Source organism: Saccopteryx bilineata, chromosome 3 (genome assembly GCF_036850765.1).
Source record: "Saccopteryx bilineata isolate mSacBil1 chromosome 3, mSacBil1_pri_phased_curated, whole genome shotgun sequence".
Lineage (NCBI taxonomy): Eukaryota > Metazoa > Chordata > Mammalia > Chiroptera > Emballonuridae > Saccopteryx > Saccopteryx bilineata.
The window spans coordinates 308,802,868-308,829,881 of NC_089492.1; the positions used below are offsets into that span (position 1 = coordinate 308,802,868).

Below are 27,014 nucleotides of genomic sequence, written 5' to 3' on the forward strand. Positions count from 1 at the left end.
TCACCAGACAAGACTGTTATCTTCTCAGTAATAGCTCCTGAAGGGGAAACACTGTCCAGGGATGTCTGGTCAGGACTTAGCAGCCAATTATCTGGGCAGGTGGAAGAGCATTTCACTGCGGCGCTGTGGGAAAAATGAGAAAAAGAGTGGCTAAGGGGGGCTGCAGGGACCTGGCTTCCCCAATGCAAGTGCCCTGGCCAAGCCCCTTGTCCTGCTGGATTCCATCAACCAGAAGGGGGCTGAAGTTGCCCTTCACCACCCTGCACTTCATCTCTGCTGGGCAGCCAACCCAATGCCGTGGTGCACCTGATTTGCTGTAGCTTTGAACCCCAAACCGGGACATTTTGCTTAGGGATTTCTGAGCAGCTGCTGGTGACAAGCTGTTACTGGAATCCTGGAGTGGGGATATTTCTGAGCCAATTCGATAGTTGATAAAGGGGACAGCAGAACAGGAGAAATTGGGTCAGCCTGAGGAATGACAGCCACAAGGCCTGCAGGTCCCTGAGCCCTTGTTCAGGCTCTGATGCCACTTCTGTCTGCCGGGCTGTCATCAGGGCCAGGAGAAGTCACAGTCAGGGAGGGACTCTGGAAGCTGCCCCTGAGGGACTGAGTTAGCACCCTCCCCACAGAGTCTTGACTGGAGGACGTGTGATGGATGTGAGCCCAGCGTGGAGGAGGTGAGGAGGAGTGTTCTGGGCAGACAGAATGGCCAGGAGGAAACACGGCCCATTTGTCTGATGGCCAACAGCTTGGTGCGGCTGGAACGGTGTGGCGGAAAATGGGGGTACATGAGGTTGGATGCAGCAGGACAAGGGACCAGATGCAGGATGAGGACACCAGGCTGAGGGGCCCCAGGGCTGCTGGGGACCCCATGGGGGGGCCAAGTCACCCTAGATAGAGTCCTCTAGGGCCCCGTGTACAGTGGACTGAAGAGAGGCAGAGGTGGAGGCAGGCCGGGGGAGAATTCAGAAGGACGAGGACAGACAGGCTGGGGCTCTGGGACACAGGAGGGGACGGGCTGATTGAGGTGGGGAGGAACAGAGCTTGCGCAGGAGGGTGGCATGTTTCTGGGCTCCCACGGCCCGGAGCCCTCTGCCACTACCCACATTTATTTCTGCGCTGTGCACACACGCCTCCCGCAGGAGGCCCTAGCTGTCATTTGCTAAGGTCTCCTCGTTCACTCATTTGTCCTCACCTCTGGTGTTTAAACCTTGTACTGCGGCCCAGGCTGGATCTGGTGCTCCCCCACCCCACCCCTCCGATGCCCTGTGCTGCCTTTGCTCCACCCTTCATCAGGTGGCCTCTTGTCCTCAGGTTCTGACTTGAGGAGCTTTGTGCAGGGCATGCGCATGGGGCCACCAGGCAGAGGGCCACCGCCTCACCTCGGACCTCCAGCTTGCACTCGGCTAGGGCCTCCCCCAGCTCGTTGACAGCCCGGCAGGAGTAAGTCCCCGTATCGAAGGGGGACGGGCGGCGGATGTTCAGCGTCAGGATCCCCTGGTAGTTGGTCATCAGGAACTTGGGATCTTCTCGGATTTCCATCTTGTTCTTCATCCAGACCACCTTTGGCTGTGGAAGGGAGCAGAGGGTGGGGCCAGCTTACAAAGGGTCCCCCAGAGGGACAGCAAAATGGGCCTTGGGGTCAAGATCCGAATTCTCATTCTGGCCGTGCCACCTCCTAACTTCGGCTGGATGACCTTGGCCTAGTCACTTTTCTGATCCTCTGTCCCCTCTTCTGGAGGAGGAAGCGCTCATCCCTTGTGTGTCCTGCGGGGCCCCACATGCTTTGGGCCTGGGCCCGTAGCTGCTGTCCCCTCGCCTCCCTCTGCTTCAAGCACACTCCTCACACGGACCCGGCAGGCTCCCACCTCAGACCTTGACCCTGGCGGTGCTCTCCCCCCAGTACTGCTCTCCTTTCCTCTTTCCCCCAGTCAGCACCTGCCTGTCTCAGGTCTCCGCTCAGCCGCCACCCCCCAACCGCTGCGCTGGGGCCTGAAGGCCTCCTTTACACACTCATGGCTGCTTGTACTCCTCTGGCACATGTGCCAGCCTGTCTAATGCTGTAGTCATTTTGTGATGCTGCAGTAATGCTGTCTCCTCCAGCATACAGGACCTTCTTATCCAAGTCACTAGCACACTGAGAAAGCCTTTGAAAGTATGTGTTGGAAGAACGAATGGGGTTAATGAATGAGGTGCGTAGCAAAGGCAGTGAGGGAGTGGACTGAGGGAATGAATGGACTGGGAGGGGAACAATGAGTGCTGAATGAGTGAGTGGAGTTTGTGAACGAAGCAGACAGATGGAGAAGGTGAGTAATGAATGAATCCGCGGGGTGCCTGCAAAGGCCAAGGCTAAAAACTTGGAAGTCAGACCAGAAGGTGGCAGACTCTGTGTGTAAAAGGCCAGGTGGTCAAGATTTTAAGCTGTGTGGGCCCTGTGGTCTCTGCGGCCATGGGCAATACACAAGCAAGTGAGCAGGACTGTGTTCCAATAAAACTTTATTGAGAGAAACTGGTGGCAGGTGGATTTTGACCCGCCGGTTCAAAGTGAGCTAATTCCAGGAATGGAGAAGAGAAATCAGAGAGAAAGCGGGGGTGTGGTGGGGAGGAGTGGTGGCTTTGTCTTGCAGAAGATTTGCCTCAGCATCACACACACAGGCACACAGACATGCATGCGCATGCACGTACCCTTGGGTGGCCTCTGACAGCACAGTTGAGAGCAGCTGAATAACCAGCCACAACCACCCGGTCCAGAAGCGGCGTCAGGAACTTGGGAGGTGTCCGGAAGTCATGTTCCTTGTACTCAAGAGGTTTCCAGTTGATACCTGGGATGGGGTGGGGGGAGGCAGGGTGTGAGGAGAAGCCCTGTAAGGCAGCTGTCCTGATTGTCTCCCAAGGACCTCTACTCTGTCACCAGGTGCCATCAACTTTGAGTCCAGGGCTGGGTGGTGCAGAAGAGTCACAGTCAGACCCAGCCGAGAGCGGGGAGTGGCCTCAGTGGAGGGAGGCGGCCATACCTGCCTTGGGGATCCGGGCCGTGTTTGTGGAGAGACCTGGGGAGTCACTGAGCCCACAAATGTTCTCGCTGAAAACTCGGAAATAGTATTCATTGCCCACAATGAGGTCAGACACGGTACAGTGGGTTTGACGGTTGTGTTCATAGACGTTGAACCACTCCTAGTGCGGGGACAGGGAAGGGCCAGAAAAGTCAGGGACACAGACACAAGAAGGGCCAAGGGTAAGGAAAGCATGCCCAAGTGTGCACGGAGCTAAGAAAACCCACCCTTCACAGCAGCACTGTTCACAGTGGCTGCAAGATGGGAACGACCAAATGCCCATGAGCTGATGAATGGAGAAGCAAAAGGTAGTAGCAGCTGAGCGTTGGAATATTACTCAGTCATGAAAAAGGATGAACCACAGACACCTGCTACAATGTAACACTGATACCCTCACTGATAGGTGAGGTTGAGTGAAAGAAGCCAGGCAAAAAGAGGCCACCAATTGTGTGGTTCTGTTTATAGGAAATGTCCAAAATAGGCAAATCCATAGAGAGGGGAAGCCGACTGGGAGTTGCCAGGGGCTGTGTGGGTGGAAATGGGGAGGGGTGACTGCTTAATGGATACAGGGTTTCCTTTTAGGTGATGAAGTGTTTTGGGACTAGATAGAGGTGGTGACTGTACAACACCGGGAATGCACGAAATGTCACTTTAAAAATTATGCTTAGCCCTTGCTGGGTAGCTCAGTTGGTTGGAGCATTGTCCCAATAGGCCAAGTTTGAGGGTTCAATTCCCAGTCAGGGCACATACAAGAATCAACCAATGAATGCATAAATAAGTGAAACAACAAGTCAATGTTTCTCTTTCCCTCTCCCCTCTTTTCTTTCTAAAAGTCAACACATTTTTTAAAATGTATTTATTGATTTGAGAGAGAGAGAGAGAGGAGAGGAGAGACAGAAACATCCATTTGTTCCTGTATGGGATTGAACCAGCAACCACTGTGCATCAGGACGGTGCTCTACCAACTGAGCCATTCAGCCAGGGCAAAATTTTTTAAAATTTAATTTAATTAAATAAATGCTTAATTTTGTCATGTGAGTTTTACCACCACGAAAAAGAAAAAACCCATCAGACACCAAATCTCAGCCAAAAGCCCGTCCTCCCAGCCCTAGCCCACTCTCCCATCTCTCGGTGCCTCAGTTTCCCCAGCTGGAAAAGGGGAGCAGCAGCTCCTGCTCTGACCATGGCCGGGCTTTCCTACCCCACACCCGTGGCATGGGCACGGAGCCCCAGCCCCTCTGGTCCCTCACCATGGTTTTCTTGTCGGCTTTCTGGATGAAATAGCCGGTGACCTCACTGTTCCCGTCATCTTTGGGGGGCTGCCACTCCACCAGCGCGTTAGTGCCCCATACCTCCTTCACTGTCACGTTCATCGGTGGCCCTGCCTTTTCTGGAAGGGGGGTGGTGGTGGTTCCTAAATGCCTGCCCCTCGCCTCCTCTCCCGATTCTGGTATCTCTGAGCCCCATCCCACCTCACACCCTCCCCCATTCAATCCCTTCCCTCCCCCTCCTGGGCCTTCTTCATCTCGCTGGCCTCGCCTCCCACCCTGGCTCCCGTGTTGCCACCGTGTTGTCCACCACCACTAACCCTGCCCCTGGCCCGCTCGGCCGCTCACCCACGACTCGGATGCGGATGATGGCCGTATCCTTCATGTTCTCGATCTGCACGTTCAGCTCGTACTCCCCCGAGTCGGAGCGGGCCGCCTGGCGCACGAAGAACACGGTGTCGATGTCGCTGGTGCGAACATTCACGCGGGAGGAGTCCACGGGTGACCCGCCCTTGGTCCACACCACCTGGGGCCGGGGCTTCCCCTGGGTGGGCAGCAGGGAGCAGAGGTCAGCTGGGGGCTCTCCCTGGGAACCGAGCCCTGACCCCCGACCCTTAACCTGCCCACGCACCTGGAAGGGGATGAGGAGGTTGATAGCCTCCCCCACCTTGCGGATGTAAGTTTGGCGGAGATGGCGGGGGAGGCGGATCTTGGGTTGCTCTGCGGACAGAACCCAGGAAGTCAGCCCGGGGTTGGGAGACAGTGGAGAGGGGCGGCAGGAGACTGGCGTGAGGATGCAGGAGGAGGTCCTAATGATGGAATGGACAGGGCTGGGCAGAAGACACCAGCTTGGTCTTTAGGAGAGGGGTCAGGAAGGGGTTCAGGGGCTGCTCACCCACAATCTCCCTGATAGTGACTGGCTGGGCCAGCATGGCAGGTGGGCTGCGCCCCGCGATGTTGACCCCAACGACCCGGAAAATGATTCTGGCTCCCGTGGGAAGATTCTTGACCGTGAGGCCACAGCGCTCGATAGGTTCAGTGTTAGCAGGGATCCACTCCTCCGCTGCAAGAGTGGAGCAATGCTGGGGATCTTCCTTCGAGACCTTCCCCCACCCCTCAGCTCCTTGGCCCTTCCCCTGCCTTCAACTAGCAGCAGCTGACATTTATTAAGCACTTATGACCTTGTTCAAAAGGTGGGACAGGGCCCTGGCCGGTTTGCTCAGTGGTAGAGCGACGGCCTGGCGTGTGGGGGACCCGGGTTCGATTCCCGGCCAGGGCACATAGGAGAAGCGCCCATTTGCTTCTCCACCCCCCTCCTCCTTCCTCTCTGTCTCTCTCTTCCCCTCCTGCAGCCAAGGCTCCATTGGAGCAAAGATGGCCCGGGCGCTGGGGATGGCTCCTTGGCCTCTGCCCTAGGCAGTAGAGTGGCTCTGGTCGCTGCAGAGCGAAGCCCCAGAGGGGCAGAGCATCGCCCCCAGGTGGGCAGAGCGTGGCCTCCTGGTGGGCGTGCCGGTTGGATCCCGGTCGGGCGCATGCGGGAGTCTGTCTGACTGTCTCTCCCTGTTTCCAGCTTCAGAAAAATACAAAAAAAAAAAAAAGGTGGGACAGGGCCCTGGCCGGTTGGTACAGTGGATAGAGCGTCAGCCTCATCCCCATTGAGGCACACAGAAGTGACCATCTGCTTCTCCCACCCTTCCTCTCCCCCCTTCTCTTCATCTTTTCCTCCCACAGCCAGTGGCTTGACTGGTTCCAGTATGGCCCCAGGCGCTGATAGCTAGGTTAGAGTGCATCAGCCTCAGGCACTAAAAATAACTCAATACTGGAGCTCCTATCCTTAATGGGGTTCCTTGGTGGATCCCAGTCAGGGCACATGCGGGAGCCTCCCTCACTATCTTCCCTCCTCTCACCTAAAAAAACAATTTAAACAGTGGGACACATATTATTAGCTTATTATCCCACCTCTAACTAATGTTATGCCCATTTTAGAGATGAGAAAATCAAGGTTCAGAGGAATTGGGAAACAGCTTTTTGGTTTCCTGTCTCTGTGACAGGTGCCTTTCCATCTTGGGTTTATGGCCACGGGTTGGTGAACCAATGTAGGTCAGACCAACAATAAACAGGGTGAAGTCTAACAAGGGTAGGTTCTGAAACACTGGGTGGCGATGACACAGATCAGGGAGGGGTTGCCAATGGTAGGAATGGGGTAAAGAACACTGGGAAGAGAAAGAGGGGGGAAGCTGACCAGAGTCCCACCGTCCATTGTGTACATGCATTACCAAATGCAGCCACCACTGTACCATGTCAAGATGGGCACTGTCCGCCATCTTTAGATGAAGAAACTGAGGCTCAGAAACTTGCCCAAGGTCACACAGCTAGAAAGTGTAGGGGCAGGATTGGAACCCACATCTGTCTGACTTTAAGGCCTGGGATACGGTGTCAGGATGATCTCATCTGGTGATGGAAGGAGACTTGACTTGGGGTGGTGAACACATAAAACAATATACAGATGATGCATTATAGAACTGTACACCTAAAACCTATCATTTTATTAACCAGTGTCATCCCAATAAATGCAATAAGAAAGTATTTAAAAATGATCTCATCTATCTTCCAGTGAGATGACCATGTCGGAGACTTCCCCTTTGCCATGGCACTGGGCCTGGCATGGAGTCAGTACTTAATGCATGTTATTCAGTGAAGGATGGAGAGTTGGATGTGTGGAAATATGAATGAGTGGATGGATGCATGCATGCATGCATGGATAAGTAGGTGGGTGGGTAGAAGGATAGATGGGTGGATGGGTGAGTGAATGAATGGGTGGATGGGTGGGTGGATGGATGGATGGAAAGGAAGGAAGGAAGGAAGGACCAATGAGTGGATGGATGAATAGATGAATGGGTGGGTAGATGAATAAATAGGTAGGTAGATGAGTGGGTGGAAGGATGGATGGATGGATGGATGGATGGATGGAGAGACAGTAGATACTTTGATGTTGGATGGTCATACAGGTAGATGGGTGGAAAGAAGGAAGAAATGGGAGAAGAAAGATGGTCATGAAAAGAGATTTATGGATGAAACATGTTACTGGAGAGATGGGATAGTTGGATGAGCCTAAAGATTTTTGGACAGAGAGATGGTTGAATGGATGACTATGTGGACAAGTGAAAGAAAAGAAGGAAGGAGGGAGGGAGAGATGGAGGGGAGGGAGAAATAAAAGGGTGAAAAAGGGAAAAGTGAAGGAAAAATGGATGGATGGACAAATGAATAGAAGAGAGGAAGAAGGAATACAACTAGTAGATAAATACTTGGATGAAAAGATGGATGGATGAAAAGGTATTACTGTGTGGAGGATGAGTGTAGAGGAGGGAGGAAGGGAGGAGGGGTAGAGATGGGAAAAGGGAAGGAGGGGGAGGGAGAGGGAGCAAGCTGGTTAGTGGGGGACCAGGCATGACCCATCCCATCTCAGGGATTCACATAAGTACAGACACCACAAAGGCAGCTCACTGCCCCATAGATCAGTCCCTGCACTGACTTCTTTTTAGTTCCCGAGACCAGATACCCCCTGGGGTCTGTGTGAGCTGCTGCCCCCACCAGGCCTGATGGGCTCACTCACAGTCCTCCAGGCAGTACTCCACCACGTAGCCATCGATGCCACCTGCCCCAATCCTGTCTGGGGGCCTCCACTTGAGGGTAGTGGTGGTGTCTGTCACGTCCTCTACTGTCAGGTGCCGGGGTTCACTTGTGGGTGCTGTAAGAATCCAGGGAAAGAGGAGGTGAGGGTAAATGAGGGGTCAGAGGTCAGCAGAGTCTCAGGGTTAAAGTGACTGGTCAGAGAGGGATGACTATGGTGGTCCAGAGATCAGTGAGCTAGGACATGTCATCAAGAGTCATTAAAATAAGACATCAAGGCCTTGGATAGGTAGCTCAATTGTTCCAACATGCTGAGGTTACGGGTTCAATCCCCGGTCAGGTCTCATACAAGGATCAACCAATAAATGCATAAATAAATGGAACAACAAGTCTAGATTTCTCTCGGTCTCTCTCCCTTTCTGTCTCACTAAAAATCAATAAAAAAGCCTGGCCTGTGGTGCGCAGTGGATAAAACAGCAACCTGGAATGCTGAGATCCCCGGTTCAAAACCCTGGGCTTGCCTGGTCAAAGTACATATGACAAGTAATCAATGAACAACTAAAGTGAAGTGGCCCTGGCCAGTTGCTCAGTGGGTAGAGTGTTGGCCCAGTGTATGGACGTCCCAGATTCAATTCTTGGTCAGAGAACACAGGAAAAGCAACCATCCGCTTCTCCCCCCTCCTGCTCCCCCTTCTCTCTCTCTTCCCCTCCTGCAGCCAGTGGCTCAATTGATTTGAGTGTGGCCCTGAGGATAGCTCCATAGGAGCATGACAGCCTCTGGTGCTAAAAATAGCTCAGAACTCAAGCATCGACCCCAGACGGGGTTGCCAGATGGATTCCAGTCGGGGCGCATGCAGGAGTCTGCCTCACTATTTCCCCTCCTCTTGCCTATAAATACAATAAATAAATAAAGTGAGGCAACTATGAGCTGATACTTCTCACTCCGTCTCCTTTCCTCTCTCTCTCTGTAAAGTTAATAAATAAAACAATCTAGAAATCAAGTTGAAAAAAAACCCCACAAGATACTGAGGCCCTGGCAGGGTAGCTCCAGGTAGCTCACTTGGTTAGAGCATCGTACCATACACCAAAGTTGTGGTTTCGATTCCCCAGTCAGGGCACATACAAGAAGCAACCAATGAGTGCATAAATAAATAGAACAACAATCTCTCTCTCTCTCTCTCTCTCTCTCTCTCCCCCCCCCTAAAATCTATTTTTTTTAAAAAGATATCAGGGGACAGTGAGGTCTCCAAAGGAAGAGAGGTCTGCTAGGTCAGAGATTAATAAGATATTCGAGTGACAGCATGGAATCTAGGACCATGAAGGTCAGCAGCTGATGTACTGGGGCAGGACAAGGTCAGGAGATTGAATGAGGCCAGGGAGTCAGTGTGTTGCCTTGTTGGATGAGAAGGGACATAAGTCAGAAGATTTCATGGGGTCAAAGGCCAGGAAGTAAGGTTAGAGATCAGTGACAGGGCATGGATCAGGGTTAGTTAGGGGCTCAGGGAGGGGTTGAGGGACATCACCAATAGGCATGAAGGGCTTGGTGTTGACGCTGGGCTGGGACACCCCGATGGCATTGACTGCAAAGACCCGCATCTCATACAGGACGCCCTCGATCATCTTGGTGGACTCGTAGGTCGTCTCCGTAAAGACCTCAAAGTTCAGCTTCATCCAGCGATGAGAGCCCTTCTTTTTCCGCTCTATGAGGTACCCTGGACACCCCCCAAGCAGAGCGTAGTGGGTGGCCATGGAGAGGCCATGGAAGGGGGCGCAGGTCATCTGGGCAAGTGAGGGTCACATCAAAAGGCCACATGGGCCAGAGTGGCCTGAGGTCATACATTTTGGGTTGATGTCAAGGTCACTAGCAATCAGAGGTCATCAGTCATGGGGTCAGGAATCAAGCAGGGTCACAGGACATGAATCAGGGGGTCAGGGGCCACAAAATATCCCAGGCTATTGACCCAAGTGAAGATGCCCAGGTCATTAGGGAGTAAAGGATGATGCAAAGGCCAAAGGGATTGCAAGATGTCAAAGACAAAATCCAAATCTCAGTGCAGGGTCACTGGGGACACTAAGGACGTGCAGGGGTCAAAGAGAAATCGAGGGGCACAGGAGGTTGGAGGGTACGGGAACTCCGGTACGCAGGCACTCACCGGTGACTGGCTGCCCCCCATCAAACTTGGGTGGGTCCCAGACAAGGATGGCCCAGTCCTCTCCAACAGAGGTGACACGCACAGACTCGGGGGGGTCTGGCACATCTGCGGGGGGAGGCAGAAGAGTCAGGGGCCCCTCAGGGCCTCGGAGGACCACCCCCAAGCTCAGCCCCTTCAGCTCCCTCTGCTCACCCACAACTCGCACGAAGATGGAGGCCACATCCTCGCCCGCGGGGTTGGTGACCTTGATGGTGTAGCGGCCCTCGTCGGCCCTCTCGGCGCTCTCGATCACAAAGCTGCTGCGGTCCACGCGCTGCTCGATGCGGGTCCGGCCCTCGGTGGCCGAGAACACCTGGACACAGCCGCCAAATGGCCATGCTCCACATCTCCCCAAACCCAGACCTGCCTCTGCCCTCCCCCGTTTTAGATTCTCCAGTGGCTGCCCACCACCTCACCACACACAAGGCTGTGGCCGGCACAAAAGGACCTGTTGGACCTACACTGGCCTCATCACTCCCTATTGCCCTCCAAACACCACCCTTCATTACAAACACCAGAGCATGCAACGCCCTGACCCACTTCTCTATCTGCTGTATGTTACCCATCCTTTAGGACATGCCCAGAAGTCGCCTCTTCCAGGAAGCACTCTTGGATGTCCTCAATGGAGAGTGATGGCCCCATCCCCTGAATTCTCATAGTTTCTGGTCCCTCCCCTTATCTCAACCCAGATCACCCTGGTCTGTGACTCTTTGGGCATGTGTCTGTCTCTCCCCAGCGCAAGGCCGCCAGGAAGACAGGGGCTTAGTCTCACGAATGGCTGTAACTTCAGTGCCTGTGCACACAGCCTAGCATACAGGAAAGCTCTGGGGGTGTTTGCTGAGTGAGAGGATGGATAAAGACTTGAGTCTATCCCTTTTACGGAAGAGGAAACTGAAGCCCAAAGAAGAGAAGAAAAACTGAACTGTCCCAGGACCTGGAACATACAAGCTAAATATATTTGTTGGGTAGATGGGCAGATGGATGGATGGATGGATGGATGGATGGATGGATGGATGGATGGATGGATGAGTGGGTACATGGATGGATGAGTGGATGGATGGATGGATTGATGGGTGAGTGGATGGGTAGGTGTGTGAGTGGGTGGGTGGGTGGGTGGATGGATGGATGGATCATGGATGAGTAGGTGAGTGGGAGGGTGGATGGATGGATAGATGGGTGAGTAGGTGGATGGGTGGATGAATGAATGGGTAGATGGATGGATGGAGTACCCACCATATGTGAGGACATTACCAGGTGATGGACAAACTAAACTTCTAATCTTCAAAACAATCCTCTGAAGAAGGAATCATAATCCTCATTTTTCAATTAAACTGAACCTCAGAGAGGGAAAGCCATTTGCGTGAAGTCGCCCAGCAGAGCTGCAAGGGACTATGCACCGGGGAAGCCCCACCTTACCTCATCCCCCCTCAACCAGGTGGCGACAGGTGGCGGCTCCCCTGAGATGGCAACATCCATTCTCAGCTTGTTTCCAGCCACAACCACAATTGAATTATCCGAGGTCTTCCCCGAGCAGTCCAGGTGGATCTTTGGGGGCTCTGGAGGCAGAGACAAGGTACTAGGGAACTTGGGAGTGGGCAGCTGGGCCATCCCAGCCCCCTCCAGAGGCTTTCCCAAGAATCTGGGTCCCAACAGCCAGAGACCAGACCCCCCTTCTCCCTCAGACTGGGGACCTCTGGCCCCCCTCCCTCAGACCCAGGAGTCCGGGCCCCCGGCCTCTCCCCCTTCAGACCTGGGAGTCGCCTCCCCAGCCCCTCCCCCCCAACCTGGGAGTCGGGCCCCCAGCCCCTCCCTCCTCAGACCCAGGAGTCCGGGCCCCCGGCCTCTCCCCCCTCAGACCTGGGTGTCGGGCCCCCAGCCCCACCCCCCTCAGACCTGGGAGTCGCCTCCCCAGCCCCTCCCCCCCAACCTGGGAGTCGGGCCCCCAGCCCCTCCCCCTCAACCTGGGAATGGGCACCCCCCCGCCCCCCCTCCTCCCCCCTCAGACCCAGGAGTCAGGCCCCAGTTACCAAAGCAGCCCTGGTCCTTACCTTGCTTGGGGACATACTCCACCTTGATTTCTGGGGAACACAGAAAACAGGGGGGTTAGATCTAAATCTAGCAGGCCCCTTATCCCACCTTCACACCCCAGAGGCAGCGGGAAGGCTGTGTCACCCTGGCACCTGGGATGCTGGGTTAGGCTCAGGGCTGTGTCTGTCCCATATGACCCCCACATGGTCAGGCTGCGGCATATACAGGGCCCTCTCTCGTCTTCTCTCTGACTGCCCCCGGGATCGGCAGGTGCCCGGTTCCCATCCCCCCTATGTGCAGTCAGGAAAACTTAACCCTGAGGGGGGCATTCAGGCCCTAGGGGGAAAACCAAGGGGCCTCCTCACCCAGGAAGTTGAGCTTGGCTGAGAGAGACAGGGCATAGCCATCGGGCACGAACGTGTAGTCTCCCTCATCCTCGGGGCGGACATCATTAATTACCAGCTTGTGAATCCTAAGGTGTTGGGAGCACAGGGCAGGTGTCAGGACAAGTCACCCTTGGGACCACTATGGAGAGATATCCTCCTCCATGTCATTGACATGCTCACACCCACCCTTTCTATTCTGGCCTTTGGAGTGCTGGGCTCAAATCTCAGCTTTGCCCCTTACTAACTGTGTGACCTTGGGCAAGTTACTTAACCTCTCTGTGCCTCACTTTTATAAAATACAGGTTATGATAACAATCCATCCAGGGTTATAAAGCACTTAGAAAACTCCCTGGTACACAGTGAGTGCCCAAAAAGCTTTGGGATCTGTTCCTGTCATCATGAAGCCACCAGCAGCAGACAGGGCTCCTACAGAGAACCCACAGAACGCCTACATTCCTCCAAGAATTACTGTCAGGAATCCCACAGGGACACATTCTGTGGGTATCATGGTGGCTCTCTGCATTCCGCACCTAACCAGGCATTTATCTCAGGTGTCCATGTCGGAGCCCGCGCCCTTTGTTTCCTTAGCTAGAACCCCTGTAATAGACTGTTGGCAAATATGACCACAAGTTTTCCCCTCCCTCTGCCCAGGCCCCTTGCCATGAGACCTTGCAGTCTTGGACTTCCTTTGCTCAAGAGAATATGACGGAGGTGACATGGAGACCATTCTCAGCCCAGGCCACAGAGTCTTATTCCTTGCACTCCCTAAAACCCGTTTCTACCACATGACGATGCCAGGACCAGCCCTCCTAGGAGAGGTGGCATCCCGAGGGCCAGTGCAGAGGCAGCCCGGTTCTCCCAGCCGCAGTCCCGACAGAGCATGAGGAGGTGAGCAGAGCTGACCCTCAGCTGTCCACAGAGCACGAGGAAGTCCATCCTTGATCAGCCAGCCTCCCACCAGCCCCCAGATTCAATTATGTAAGTCCTTGTTCTCCGAAACCACCAAGTCTAGGAATAATCGTTATGCAGCTAGAGCTAGCTGCTACACACGCCCTGTCTCCCCCTACACACCCACCCCCACCACCTCCACAGCCTCCTCCGCACCTCCCTACGTGGGACATGATGATCCTCTTGCTGGGCCGCACCTCGACTCCATTCTTGTACCACTTGCCCGTCACCTTCTCGTCAGACACCTCACACTTGAACACAGCCTGGTCCGAGGCCTTCACTGTCAGGTCCGCGATGTCCTGCAGGACCTCCAGCTGTTTCTCTGGATGAGGAGAGAAGGAGAGGGGCTGTCACAACTCCAGTCAGTCCACAAATATTTGCAAGCACCCACTACGTGCCAAGGACTGTTCCAGGCACTGGGGATATAGCCATGAACAACTCAGAAACAATCCACTAGCCTCGAGGAGCTAACATTCTAGCTAGGAGACAGACAATGAACAGGGAAACACATAAACAAAACAAGAGGGAGCGATGAAGCCCTAGGGAAAGGAGGGATGAGTCCACAGGAGAAAGCATGAGTCCCCAGGCAGACGGAACGGCATGTGCAAATGCCCTGTGGAAAAAGCAGGCGTGTTAGTGTGGGAACAGCAAGCAGGCTAGTGCAGAAGAGCAAAGCAGCTGTGGTGGGAGATGAAATGGGCAGGATAGATGGGGCCACATCCTGGGGCTTGTGGGCCGTGGAGAGGACTTTGTGTTGAGTCTGAGCAAGGCGGGAGCCACACAGACTAGTGAAAGACAGCTGGGATTTGATCATATATATATGATCAAATATATATGATATATATGTTTTTTGTGTGTGGTTTTTTTTTTTGTATTTTTCTGAAGCTGGAAACGGGGAGAGACAGTCAGACAGACTCCCGCATGCGCCCGACCGGGATCCACCCGGCACGCCCACCAGGAGGCGACGCTCTGCCCACCAGGGGGCGATGTTCTGCCCCTCTGGGGCGTCGCTCTGTCACGACCAGAGCCACTCTAGCGCCTGGGGCAGAGGCCAAGGAGCCATCCCCAGCGCCCGGGCCATCTTTGCTCCAATGGAGCCTTGGCTGCGGGAGGGGAAGAGAGAGACAGAGAGGAAGGAGGGGAGGGTGGAGAAGCAAATGGGCGCTACTCCTGTGTGCCCTGGCCGGGAATCGAACCTGGGTCCCCCGCACACCAGGCCGACGCTCTACAGCTGAGCCAACCGGCCAGGGCCTGATTTATATTTTTTAATATTTTTATTTTTTGGCCCTAGCAGGTTGGCTCAGCGGTACAACATTGGTCTGACATGTGGAAATCCCAGGTTTGATTCCCAGTCAGGGCACACAGGAGAAGCAACCATCTGCTTCTCCATCCTTCCCCCTTCTCTCTCTCTCTCTCTCTCTCTCTCTCTCTCTCTATTCCACAGTCATGGCTCATTCAAGCAAGTTGACCCCTGCCACTGAGGATGGTACCACAGCCTCCACCTCAGGTGCTAAAATAGCTTGGTTGCTGCCTGACCTGTGGTGGCGCAGTGGGTAAAGCGTCGACCTGGAAATGCTGAGGTCGCCGGTTCAAAACCCTGGGCTTGCCTGGTCAAGGCACATATGGGAGTTGATGCTTCCTGCTCCTCCCCCCCTTCTCTCTCTGTCTCTCTCTCTCCCTCTCTCTCCTTTCTAAAATGAATAAATAAATAAATAAATAATTTTTAAAAAAGAAGTTATTTTAAAAAAATAGCTTGGTTGCTGAGCAATGGAGCAGTGGCTCCAGATAGGCAGAGCATTGCCCCTTAGTGGGCTTTCCGGGTGGATCCTGGTCAGGGTGCATGCAGGAGTCTGTCTCTCTTCATTCCTGCCTCTCACCAAATTTAAAATAAATAAATAAATAAATATAAATATATATATTTTTTAATTTTTTGCCCTGGCTGGGTAGTTCAGTAGGTTAAGAGCATTATCCTGATACATAAGGTTGTGGGTTCAATCCAATCCCCAGTCAGGGCACACACAAGAATCAACCAATGAATGCATAAACAAGTAGAACAACAAATTGATGTTTCTCTCTCCCTTTCCCTCTAAAATAATTACAGTTTTAAAAACTGCCCCTTTTTATGGTTATATATGGATATAACATAATTTATTTGACCTATAAATGACCCATTTTCTTTTTAGAGTTTATTTATTCATTTTTAGAGAGAGAAAGGGGGAGGAGCAGGAGGCATCAACTCCCATATGTGCCTTGACCAAGCAAGCCCAGGGTTTCAAACCAGCAATCTCAGCGTTCCTGGTTGACACTTTATGCACTGAGGTACCACAGGTCAGGCCTTGAGTAGTTTTTCATATTTAAAGAATTACAGATTCACGGGAGTTTGCAGAAATAGTGCATAGAGAAAGGCCCATGTACCCTTCAACCCTGCATCCCCTGATGGCGACACCATAGATAACTTCAGTCCAATATTCAATCCAGGAAATGGACGTGGGTACAATACTGTCACCTAGACTACAGAATGTATTCATTTTGTTTGTTTTTGGGGGTTTTTTTTTTGTATTTTTCTGAAGCTGGAAACGGGGAGAGACAGTCAGACAGACTCCTGCATGCGCCCGACCGGGATCCACCCAGCACGCCCACCAGGGGCAACGCTCTGCCCACCAGGGGGCAATGCTCTGCCCCTCCAGGGCGTTGCTCTGCAGCGACCAGAGCCACTCTAGCGCCTGGGGCAGAGGCCAAGGAGCCATCCCCAGCGCCCGGGCCGTCTTTGCTCCAATGGAGCCTTGGCTGCAGGAGGGGAAGAGAGAGACAGAGAGGAAGGAGGGGGGGGGGTGGAGAAGCAAATGGGCGCTTCTCCTATGTGCCCTGGCCGGGAATCAAACCCGGGTCCCCCGCACGCCAGGCCGACGCTCTACTGCTGAGCCAACCGGCCAGGGCCTGTATTCAGTTTTCACCATCTGACTTACCTTTTACAAGGATCACTCTGGCTTGCTCTGTGTGTGTGTGTGTGTGTGTGTGTGTGTGCGCGCGCGTGCGCGCGCGTGCTTCATGGGACAGGCGTGGAGACAGAGCAACCAGTGAGGGGACTACTGCAATGTTCCAAGCATGAGGGGATGGAGACTGTGGCCAGGGATGGGCCATGGGTGGAGGGAGTCAGATTTAGGATCTCCTTTGAGGACTTGCTGGTGAGCTGCACATGTGGTGTGAGGTAGAGAGGCGTCATGTGGGGCCTGAGCAGCTGTGAGCAGCAGAGAGAAGCAGGTGCTGTGCAGCCCCTGCCCCACCTGCAGGCCTCGTACCTTCCACAATGAGGTCGGCCTCGCACTGACCGCCGTTGGTCATGACCTGGAAGCGACCCGCATCCTCCAGGGTGACTTCTGAGAAGATGAGAAGGTGACGCTTCCCGTCTTTCTTGAAGCGGTACCGTGCCTTGTAGGAGTCCTCCTTCGTCATCTCCACGCCATCTTTCATCCTGGGCAGAGGGGATGTGAAGGGGAAGTGAGGGGCCCGCACAGCCTTGGGCTGGATGTCAGAGGCCGAGTCAGGGACCAGAGAGACAGTCCTTAGTGGGGCTGTCAGGAGTCCAAAGGGAAGTCACAAGAGGGAGGAGAGATTAAGGTTGGCTGAGGCATCTTGAAACAATGGGTCACAAGTGGAGGTCACAGGGAGTGGGGAAGCAGGAAGGAGGAGGACACAGGTCACTGGGAAATGCCTCAAGGTCAGAGCTGGAGGTCAGGAGACACAAAAAGAGGTCATGGGGAGAGGACAGAACATGGAGGCAGTCCTGAGCTCACAAAGAAATGCCACATATTGTGGCCTCTATAAATGGTGATTCCCCTGCCTGGGACACTCCTTTCTTTCTGCTTCATTTCTACTTCCTCATCACTCAAATCTCAGCAGAATCATCACCTCCTCTAAGAAGACTTCCATGACTTCCTGAATCCCTTCATCCTACTAAAAAAGTGGTTACATCAGTTACAGCTCCTCTGAAACAGTTGCCAAAATAGAACTCTTATATTTATCCATGTGATGACTTCACTAATACATCTCACACCTGCATACTCCAGCAATTTATGAGATTGTAAACTCCATGGGCAGGTACCATGTTGACATATTTTCTTTCCATCCATTATAGCTCCAACATATATAAGAGTGCCACCACACACTACGTGCTTAATTAATATTTATTGGGTGGCCTGACTAGGTAGTGGCGCAGTGGACAGAGTGTCAGACTGGGATGCGGAAGACCCAGGTTCAAGACCCCGAGATCGCCAGTTTGAGTGCAGGCTCATCGGGTTTGAGCAAGACTCACCAGCTTTGGACCCAAGGTTGTTGGCTAGAGCAAGGGGTGACTTGGTTTGCTGTAGCCCCACAGTCAAGGCACATATGAGAAAGCAATCAATTAACAACTAAGGTGTCACAATATTTATTGGGTGGATGAATAGATGTGGGAATACATGAATGAAGGGTGGATGGATGGATAAATGGATAGGTGGGTGGATGGATGGATGGATGGATGGATGGATGGATGGATGAGTGGATGGATGAGTGGGTAGATGGGTGGATGGGTGGTTGGGTGGGTGGATGGATGGATGGATGGATGGATGGATGGATGGATGAGTGAGTGGATGAGTGGGCGGTTGGGTGCGCACATGGATGGATGGATGGATGGATGGATGGATGGATGGATGGATGGATAGATGGATGAGAGATGGGTGGATAAGTAGATAGGTGGATGGGTGAATAAGTAGATGAATGAATCAATCAATGGGATGAATAAATAGATGACTGGATGGATGAGTGGATGGGGGGATGTCGAATGAATGGATGAATTAGATAGGCCAAAGGATGGATGACTGATCAAATGGATGAATAAATGATTCAATGAATCTGAAGTAGCAAGGATCAGCAAAAGGGGATGGAACAGGTAAAAGTCAGCTGTCCTAGAATTTCTAGAGGATGATCAGGACTTAGAGAGAAAGGCTGAGGACTCCTGGGGACTACCGGGTAAAGAGCCAAAGCCATGAGGGACTACCAAGAAAGGCTATGAGGACCAGGGCTGACGCAGGGAGCTGTGGGCCCCTGTGTGGTGGTCAGGGACAAGCACCACTCACCACATGACCTGGGCACCTTCTTCTGACACCTCCACCACCATTTCTACCCGGTCCCCCACAAACACCTGCTGGTCCTCCAGGGGTGTCACAATCAGGACTGGAGGTTCTGTGGGCACAGAGGGGACAGGGGGTCAAGCAGTTCCAGGACCCCCCGCAGAGCCCCAGTTCCCAAGCGCAGGCTGACATGCCGGCCTCACCCTTGACGAAGAGCTCGGTGAAGCACTTCTCGTCAGCCACAGCGACTTCATAGGCAGCATCATCCGCCAGCGTGCACTTATTGATGGTGAGAATTCGCTTCTTACCAACATTCTCAAACACATACCTGGTGCGAAAACCTCGCCTCAGTCCAGGGTGCGGAGTCTCAGCCCTGGGGCCGATCCGCCCACCAGTTCTCAGGCCAGTCATTCCTGCCCAGAAACAAACTGTGCAGGAGGGGAGAGATGGCCCAACTTCTAGTACTTAAATACTCACAGAGGAAATGCTAACAGCTCACCCATCCCCATCCTCGCCTTCCGCTTAGCAGTGGTACACAGCAGCCCACCTAGAGAACTACGCTTCCCAGCCTCCTTTGTGGCTTGAAGGGCTGCACCACTGAGCTAGGGCCAGTGAACAGCAGGTGAATGTGACATGAGTAACTGTTAGGTCACCTTCAACTTTGAGTGCTGGCTTTGGGCTTCTCCCCTTCCCCTCTTTCTGTCCACCAGACACAGATGTGCCTATGACCCAGCTAAAATCATGCGGATGGTATAGCCGAAAATATGGAAACTGGGTCACCGAAAAGTCTCAGAGAAGAGCTGGTCCACCTGCCCCCATCAACTAGAAATACAACTAGAACAGGGGTCGGGAACCTATGGCTCATGAGCCAGATGTGGCTCTTTTGATGGCTGCATCTGGCTCGCAGACAAATCTTTAATAAAAAAAATAACATTAAAAATATAAAACATTCTCATGTATTACAATCCATTCATTTCCTACCACTCATGTTCATGGTTGCGGGTGGCTGGAGCTAATCACAGCTGTCCTCTGGGACAACACCAAATTTTTATTGGACAATGCATAACGTACACAGGTTGTTGTATGGCTCTCAAGGCATTACATTTTAAAATATGTGGCGTAATGGCTCTCTCAGACAAAAAGGTTCCTGACCCCTGAATTAGAAGCACAACTGTCTAACTCAAAGTAATGCATTCAAGGGACTCAGTTATAGCAGCTTAACCTACACCTTGACTAATATAACTTTGTATCTAATCCCAAATGCTCATGATGACAGACAGAGGAAACAGCCAAGGAAAAAACAATTTAAAAAAAAGAATCCACCCATAACTGTCCCAGCAAATGCAAACATATTTGGCCTCTGTCTTTTCAATCTTTTTATCTCTACATATGTAAATGATATTTTGTGAAGCAGAAATGCACATAATAATCTTAAACAGCTTTCCAAGTCAGTATATATTTTAGAACATTTTTCATTGACATCTTTTTTAGCGACACGTCTTTGGACGTGGAATCATTTTGGTTGTTTTTCATGTTTTGCTACAACAGCAAATGCTTCGTGGAGCATCCTTGCAGCTAAATAAGCATAACCAGGCTATTTCCCTGACAACAAGTACCTAAAATTGCACTGCCAAAAGGCTTTTAATACTCTGCCGTTTCGGGGACTTAGCAATTTACATTCCCACCAGCGGCATTTGGGGACATTTCCCACTTCCCAACATCTTCTCCAGAACTGGGTTTTATCATTTTGTAAAGTCTTTGCCCATTTGAAGAGCAGAAAAAGAGTTGTTCTCATTTGCATCATTATTGCTACTGTTGTTATTATTATTTGCAAGATTGAATATGTATGCCATATTGGCCATTTGAGATTCTTCTCAACTGAATTCCTGGTCCACAATGCCTTTGTCTATTTTTCTCCTGAGGTACTCACACCTTTCATATGGGTGATGGAGTGACCTCTCTGGGTTAAGAGTGGTTAGGCTTATTTCTGGGTGCTCTCTCTGGGCTCCAGCCCCGCCCCCCCACCCTGGGGACTGCCCCATGCACATACTTGCTACTTGGTTTGATCTCCTGGCCGTTCTTGAACCACTTGAGGGGAAGGTCTGGGTCACTGATCTCCACCACCAACTTGATCTTGTTGCCCCTGTCCACTTGGTAGGCAGGGTCCAGCTTTTTCGTGAAGGCTGGAGGTTGAAGGATGCAGGGCGGTTGGAGCTACGAGGTTCTCATGGCCCTGGCCATCCCCAGAGCTGCCAAGTCCCTCCCCAGACTATGGGCTCTCTAAGGTCAAGGTCAAGGAGCCTCCTATGAACATGGAGGTCTCTGATAACAAGACTCTAGTCCTCTTCAGATAGGGGGCCACCAAATGATGGGTCCAGGGTCTAAACATCAGATACCCATGATGTCAGGGTCCCCATGGGCGGGGCCCACCTCCCTCAGACCAGCGCTGACCTTCACTCTTCTTGACCTCGACCTTGGCCTTCTTGAGCCGTTTCAGCATGCCACGGAGGTCGGTGATACCGTACTGGAAGGCGATCTTCTCATATTCGCTCTTCTTTGCCCCCTTCAGGAGCTCCCAAATCTCAGGCGGGATGCCCAGGTCATCGTCGTCTTTCTTCTTTTTCTTCTCCTGCTCAACCACCTCCCTGAGGGGGAGAGAGCAGGCCAGGCCACCCTGGGGTCTCCCTCTGCCTTCTCTGCCCACTTGCTACGTGACCTGCCCAAGTCACTTTCTGTCTCTGGGCCTGTGGTCCTTTAGTCTCTCCCTCCTGGACCATCGGCCCAGCCTCCACCCTAGCCTCTGGGCCTCCAAGCAGTCTCTCCCGCTCCTGTCTTTTGCCTCAGAGGGACATTTTTGACCCCCCATCGGATGCCATCTCTTTCCTGTTCAGAACTGGGAGACTGAGTGTGAGGGTAGATGGACAGGAAGACAGGTGGGAAGATGGTGGGCAGATGAATGGATATAAGGGTAAATAGAGGGGCCAATGGGCAAGTAGGTGGGCAGATAGATTAGCTGATGGATAGAGGTAGCTGGTTGGATGGGTGGATGAGATTGCTGGGTAGATGGATGGACAGATGGCTGGAGAGACGTCTGGTTGGGCAAACAAGTGGATGGGGAGTGAACTGGGGTCTGAGTGGGAAGTGGACATAAGGATGAAGGTTAAAGGGTGGGTAAATGGCTGGGTGGCCAGGTGGCCAGTGGGCAGGCAATGGGTAGTCAGAGAAGGTGGTGGACGGGTGGGCAGGGAGTCCATAGATGGCAGTGGGGAAGTGACAGGGCGGTGGGGCCTCAGCCAGCACCCTTCCCCTCCGTAGGCCTCCATCTTCCCTCTGCCAGGTGGGCTCACCTCTTCTTCAACAGGCCACTGAAGTCCAGCTCGCCAGCGTCTTCAGACTTCCCTTCATCACTGTGGCCGTTGAGATGGGTGTGAACTTACTTAGAGGTCCCCCCAGACCCTGGGCTCCCACTTCTTGCCTTCCCTGATCCTCCCCTCCCCCACGGGAAACCCCTCTCCCCAGGGTCCAGGGTCACTTACGAACGCCTGAAGTCTTCTAGACTCTGCCCAGAGGAGTCCTGACGGGGCGCTGGGGAGAGGCCATGGGGGGAGAGAAGGTGCGCTGGAGGCAAGTGCTGATCGAAGACCACGAGCAGCCCTCCAGACCTCTGGGACCAGCACCCCCCTCACCGTGGCCCAGCTGCCCTCTCCTTCTAGATTCACTTCCCAGCTGCCAGGTGTCACCCTCTCAGCAGCCTGTGCCCCCTCATACTGGGCCAGCATGCCCTTCTCCCCAGGTCTGGACAACCTCATTCCCTGCGCCCTCCAGAGTTAAGCCCCCACATGTTGGGCTATATAGACCCCTAGAGCTTGCAGCCCTTCTGGGCTCCATACACATGCCCCAAATCTGTGTAACCTCCCGTGAATCCTGTACACCCTCACCCTAAACTCACACACCCTACTCCCTAAACCTGAACACCTCCCTTCCCAAACCCTTCCCGCCCCCATTTCAAGCCTGTAGGCTGTGGTGCTGGAACTGACTCTCCCCTTGAACCCTCGCAAGTGCGCCCCTAGACCCCAAACTTTTTCACCCCTCCCACTCTGAGCATGTTGAATGTCTCCCCAATTTGGAGAACCCTGGTCCCTGAATCTGGGCTCCCTCCTCACTCCGCATCCCTATGCTCTTTTACACTTGCCCCCCCAGACACACACCCTTGGCCCCCACCCTCCCAGCCCCCAGCGTACACTCCACATCGATGTTGAAGCCACAGCTGTCACATAAGTCCTTGGCTTTGACCTCAAGGCGGTAATCGCCGCGGTCCCCGGGAACCACCTTCCCAATGTGCAGCTCCACGTTGTACACCTGTGGGCCAGGCCGGGCGTGTGGGTGCACGTGACCGCCCCAGCGCCACCCCACATTCCCCATAGCTCACCCACAACTCTCCCTCCAAGTCCCCCTCTCATCCCCACAGCTGTCCCCTCCCAGGCCTAGACGATCTTGACCCTGGGGGCCCAGGCCCCTGACCCTCTGAGACTTTTCTGGGACCGCACACACCGTGTCCAAGTGCAGCCTGACTTGACCCAAACGTTCTTCCCCTCCCACCCCGCATGGCCTCCGAGGAGCAGCCCGCACAGTCGCTAGCCCCGCGGGTTTCCTTCACCAGCTATGGGCATCCGGGCGCAGGGCTGCGCCTCAGGGGCACACAGGCCTTCCGAGCAGCGAGGCCTGCAGCCTCTAGCCCCGGGCCCACGCCCTCGTGTCCCACCGGGCCCTCACGTTGTTGGCGGAGTCATGGCTCTCCTTGAAAGAGAACCGGGCCCCGCTCTTGATGCCCAGCTCCAGCCATTTCCCCTTGAACCACTTGATGGTGGGTTTGCCTGGGAGCTCCTTCCCGTTCAGCTTGGCCACAATCACCACGTCCTTTCCTGGATGGGGGTGGGGATGGGGGAGGTGGGAGCGGGAGAGGATGGTCAGGCTGGAACCATGAGACTCAGTCTACAGAGATGACTCCGAGGCTGGGAACCCCGGGCCCCTCCCCACTCAGACCCAGGAGTCCGGCCCCGCCCCCCTCAGACCCGGAAGTCCAGGCCCCTCCTTCCTCAGACCTGGGAGTCCAGGCCCCTGGCCCCTCCCACCTTCCCCCAGCCCCTCTTTCCTAAGACTGAGATCCCAGACCCCCAGAGCCCCCTCCCCCAGGCCTCCCTCACCATTCTCCACCGACACAGAATCTGGCTTCTTCAGGAAAATTCCAGAGGGCTCCTCGGCAGTGGGGGACTGGTCCTCAGGTGAGGCTTCTGCTGGGAGACATGATTCGGGTCTGAGGCAGGCTGGGAGGGGACACCAGGCCGCTTTGGGGAGAGAGCCTAAAGCCAGTGATGGACCCTCTCTGCTCGGAAGCCAAAGGCCATGGGGTGAAGGGGTTCCTTTTGACCTGGAAAAGGCCATGTGTCACCCAGGATGCTGCATGACCTTGGCCATGCACCCCCATCCCTTTGGGCCTCAGTTTCCCCATCTGTGAACTGGAAGGTGGTAGGCTGGATGGTTTTGAATGGGGCTTTGCAGTAGGAGAGACACCAAGATGGACTGGGGCGCCCCAATCCACCAGGACTTGGTGATGAATCAGCCAGCTGTTGGGTGGGGGGCTCGAAGGCAAGGGAGCCCTGGGGAGCCATGGGGAGGACAGAGAGGGGGCAGAGTGGTGACAGGAGCCCGAGGGATAAGGTCCAGGTTCTGCTAAGCCCACCAGCCACCATCTCACCTTTGGGGGACTCTGCAGGAGCCTCTTCTGGGGGGGCTTTCTGGGGATCAGCCTCCTCGGGAGCAGGAGCAGCGGGGGCAGCTTCTTTGGCAGCTGGTTGGGCGGCATCTTTGCCTTTGGGGGCCTTTTTGGCCGCTGTGAGGTCAATGTTCACCGCTGAGCACTCTTTTCTTCTAGAATCTCAGAGTTTGGGCCAGAGCCCCCTCCTCCCTCAGCCCAAGGAGTCCAGACAAATTTACCTCTAATCCCGAGCCCATGGGACCAGGTTTTCCCTTGCCCCAGGCAGGCTGGGCACCATCCACCCAGGCCACAAGGCCCTGACCTTTTGGGTCCTGGGGGTAAAATTAGCTCTTCCATGGGGACTGGAAACTGGACACCTCACGCTGACCACAGCATTTCTGCCCTGCCCTGCCCTGCCTGCTGGCTCCTGGCCCACTGGGGCCCCAGCCACAGTGAGGGGCTGGACCCCCCCCACACACACACACACAGCTTGGTTGACTTGGTGCCAGTGGCCTGAACACCCCAGGAGGAGGTTTCCTCCTTTGGGACTTGTCTCTTCTGTTTATTTCCCCATAGAGAGGAAGCCCCATTTCCATATCAAGAAATGTCCCCAGACCCATTCAAAGAAGGGCTCCCAATCTGCACATAAAGAAAGCCTCTCAGGCCCCTATAAAGATTCCCTAATTCCTACATGGGAAGCCTTGATTCCCATAAAAGGAGGTCCCTCATCCTCACACAGATCTCGCCTCACCACGCAGACAGGAATCCCTCATCTCGACATACACGAGGACTCCATGCCCTTACAGAGAACCGCTCCAACTCTCACTCAGACAAGTGGCCCCATCCCTACCCATAAAACCCCACCCCCAAATGTAGAAGACCCCAATCAACATGCCAACTGTTCACACATACAGGACTCCCATCCCCATCCAGAAAAAGGAAGTCAAAGTCACAATCAGAGACTCTCCATTAGCACCCGGAGATGGGCCTCCAAACTCCCTACAAAGCAACCTCACTGCACAAGGAAAGGGATTCTCCACCCTACACAAACATGGGATCCCCATTTCACACAAAGGTAGGAACCCCTTCCTACACAGAGGAGGTGCCCCATTACCCAACATCACAAAAAGAGGGAGCCCCTAGACTCCATTCAGAAATGACCCACCCTGCCCGGGTGGCTCAGTGGGTAGAGCAATGTTCCCCTCGCCTGCCCCCCGCCACACTGAGGTTGGGGGTTCTGTTCCTGGTCAGGGCACATGAGAAAAAATCAATGAGTGCACAACTACATGGAACAACTAGGCCGAACAGCGAGTTGATGCCTCTCTCTCTCTCTCTCTCTCCCCCTTCCTCCCCTCTCTCCCTTTCTCTTTCATCAATGAAAAGAAAGAAAGAAAGAAAGAAAGAAAGAAAGAAAGAAAGAAAGAAAGAAAGAAAGAAAGAAAGAAAAGAAAAAAAAAGAAAAGAACCCATCTCCACATAGGAAGTCCTGAAAGCCACCTGGTTTTGCCTCAGGCATGTCTGCGGACCTCCTCCTGCTGACCCTCAGCGGTGTCCCTCTGGGCCCTAGGGAGGACAGGTGGGCCTCCAGGGGGAACCCTTTAAGGAGTGCAGTGACTCCCAGGAGGCTCTGGGAGGCATCCACGGGCCTCCCCACCCTCCCTTGCGGCCCACAGTCCGCTTGTTCTACAGGGCAAACCACAGCCCAACAAGGAGAGATGGCTGAACGCCAGGTCCCCAGGGAGGAAGGGGATTGCATCGGACATCTGGGTCTGAGGGAGGAGGGGGGTGGCTTAGGACACCTGGGTCTCAGGGAGGAGGGGCTGGGGGGCCCAGACTCCTGGATATGGGAGAGGAGGGGCCGGGGGCCCGGACTCCTGGGTCTGAGGGGGGGGGGGGCGGCTGGGGGCCAGACTCCCGCATCTGAGGGGGAGGAGTCGGGGGTCAGGACTCCCGGGTCTGAGGGAGGAGGAGGGGCCCGGACTCCTGAGTCTGAGGGAGGAGCCCAGGACACTTGGGCCTGAGAGGACTAAAGTGGGTGAGTGGCACGAGGGTGGGGGTGGGGAGAAGACAGGGTCTAGAAAGCCATTCTTAGTATGTGCAAGTCAGTAGTTTTCGGGAAACCAGAGCCCTGGGGGCGGGTCCGGTTTCCCCGCGTAGGCAGGACATCTGCCGGGAGAGAGGGGGGGGCGAGCAGGAGGTCTCTGTGCCTGCAGGGAGGGCACAAAGGTTCGGGGACTCTGAAATCCGCCCCCGGACGTGGGCACACGCCAAGGCCTGGGGCCCAGGCCACCTGAGACCCCGGACTTGCCGCCGCCCCTCCTGGGACGGCGCCCGGCACACGTCCCGGGACGATTCCCGGAGCGGGCGCGGCGGGCACCGGACGCGGGTGCCGGCAGCGGGGGCGGGCCGGGAAGGCCCTGGAGGGATGCCCAGACGTTGGCGTCCTTCCCGTCAGAGGGACCTGTGACTTTCTGAAGGCGGGTGGTGATGTCTGGACTCAACGTGCGGAGAGGAATTGGGGGGGAGGGTCTTGGGGACCCCAGGTGTTATGGGAGGAGGGCAAGGTGGATTCAAAAGGGAGGGGAAGGGTGTGGAGGTCTTGGGGTGAAGGTGGTGGACAGGGGTAGTGAGGAGGTGGTGTTGGTG

At 54.3% G+C, this 27,014-nt stretch overlaps 1 protein-coding gene across 1 annotated transcript; it reads right to left on the reverse strand.

The window, feature by feature from the left end:
• MYBPC2 (myosin binding protein C2) lies at positions 1-26,008 on the reverse strand. Its single transcript, XM_066271409.1, has 28 exons — positions 25,866-26,008; positions 24,369-24,503; positions 23,818-23,904; positions 23,387-23,535; positions 22,855-22,972; positions 22,150-22,198; positions 21,961-22,020; positions 21,065-21,258; positions 20,664-20,796; positions 18,817-18,941; positions 18,620-18,725; positions 16,805-16,977; positions 13,662-13,827; positions 12,537-12,643; positions 12,192-12,221; positions 11,560-11,699; positions 10,297-10,456; positions 10,105-10,209; positions 9,475-9,663; positions 7,935-8,069; positions 5,217-5,384; positions 4,953-5,041; positions 4,670-4,865; positions 4,304-4,443; positions 3,015-3,174; positions 2,686-2,822; positions 1,383-1,569; positions 1-123 (listed from the first exon to the last, which is right to left on the reverse strand). The coding sequence occupies exons 1-28, from the start codon at positions 25,882-25,884 to the stop codon at positions 113-115; spliced, it is 3,468 nt and encodes a 1,155-aa protein (XP_066127506.1). The 5' UTR covers positions 25,885-26,008; the 3' UTR covers positions 1-112.
• Between the last annotated feature and the right edge of the window lie 1,006 nt (positions 26,009-27,014).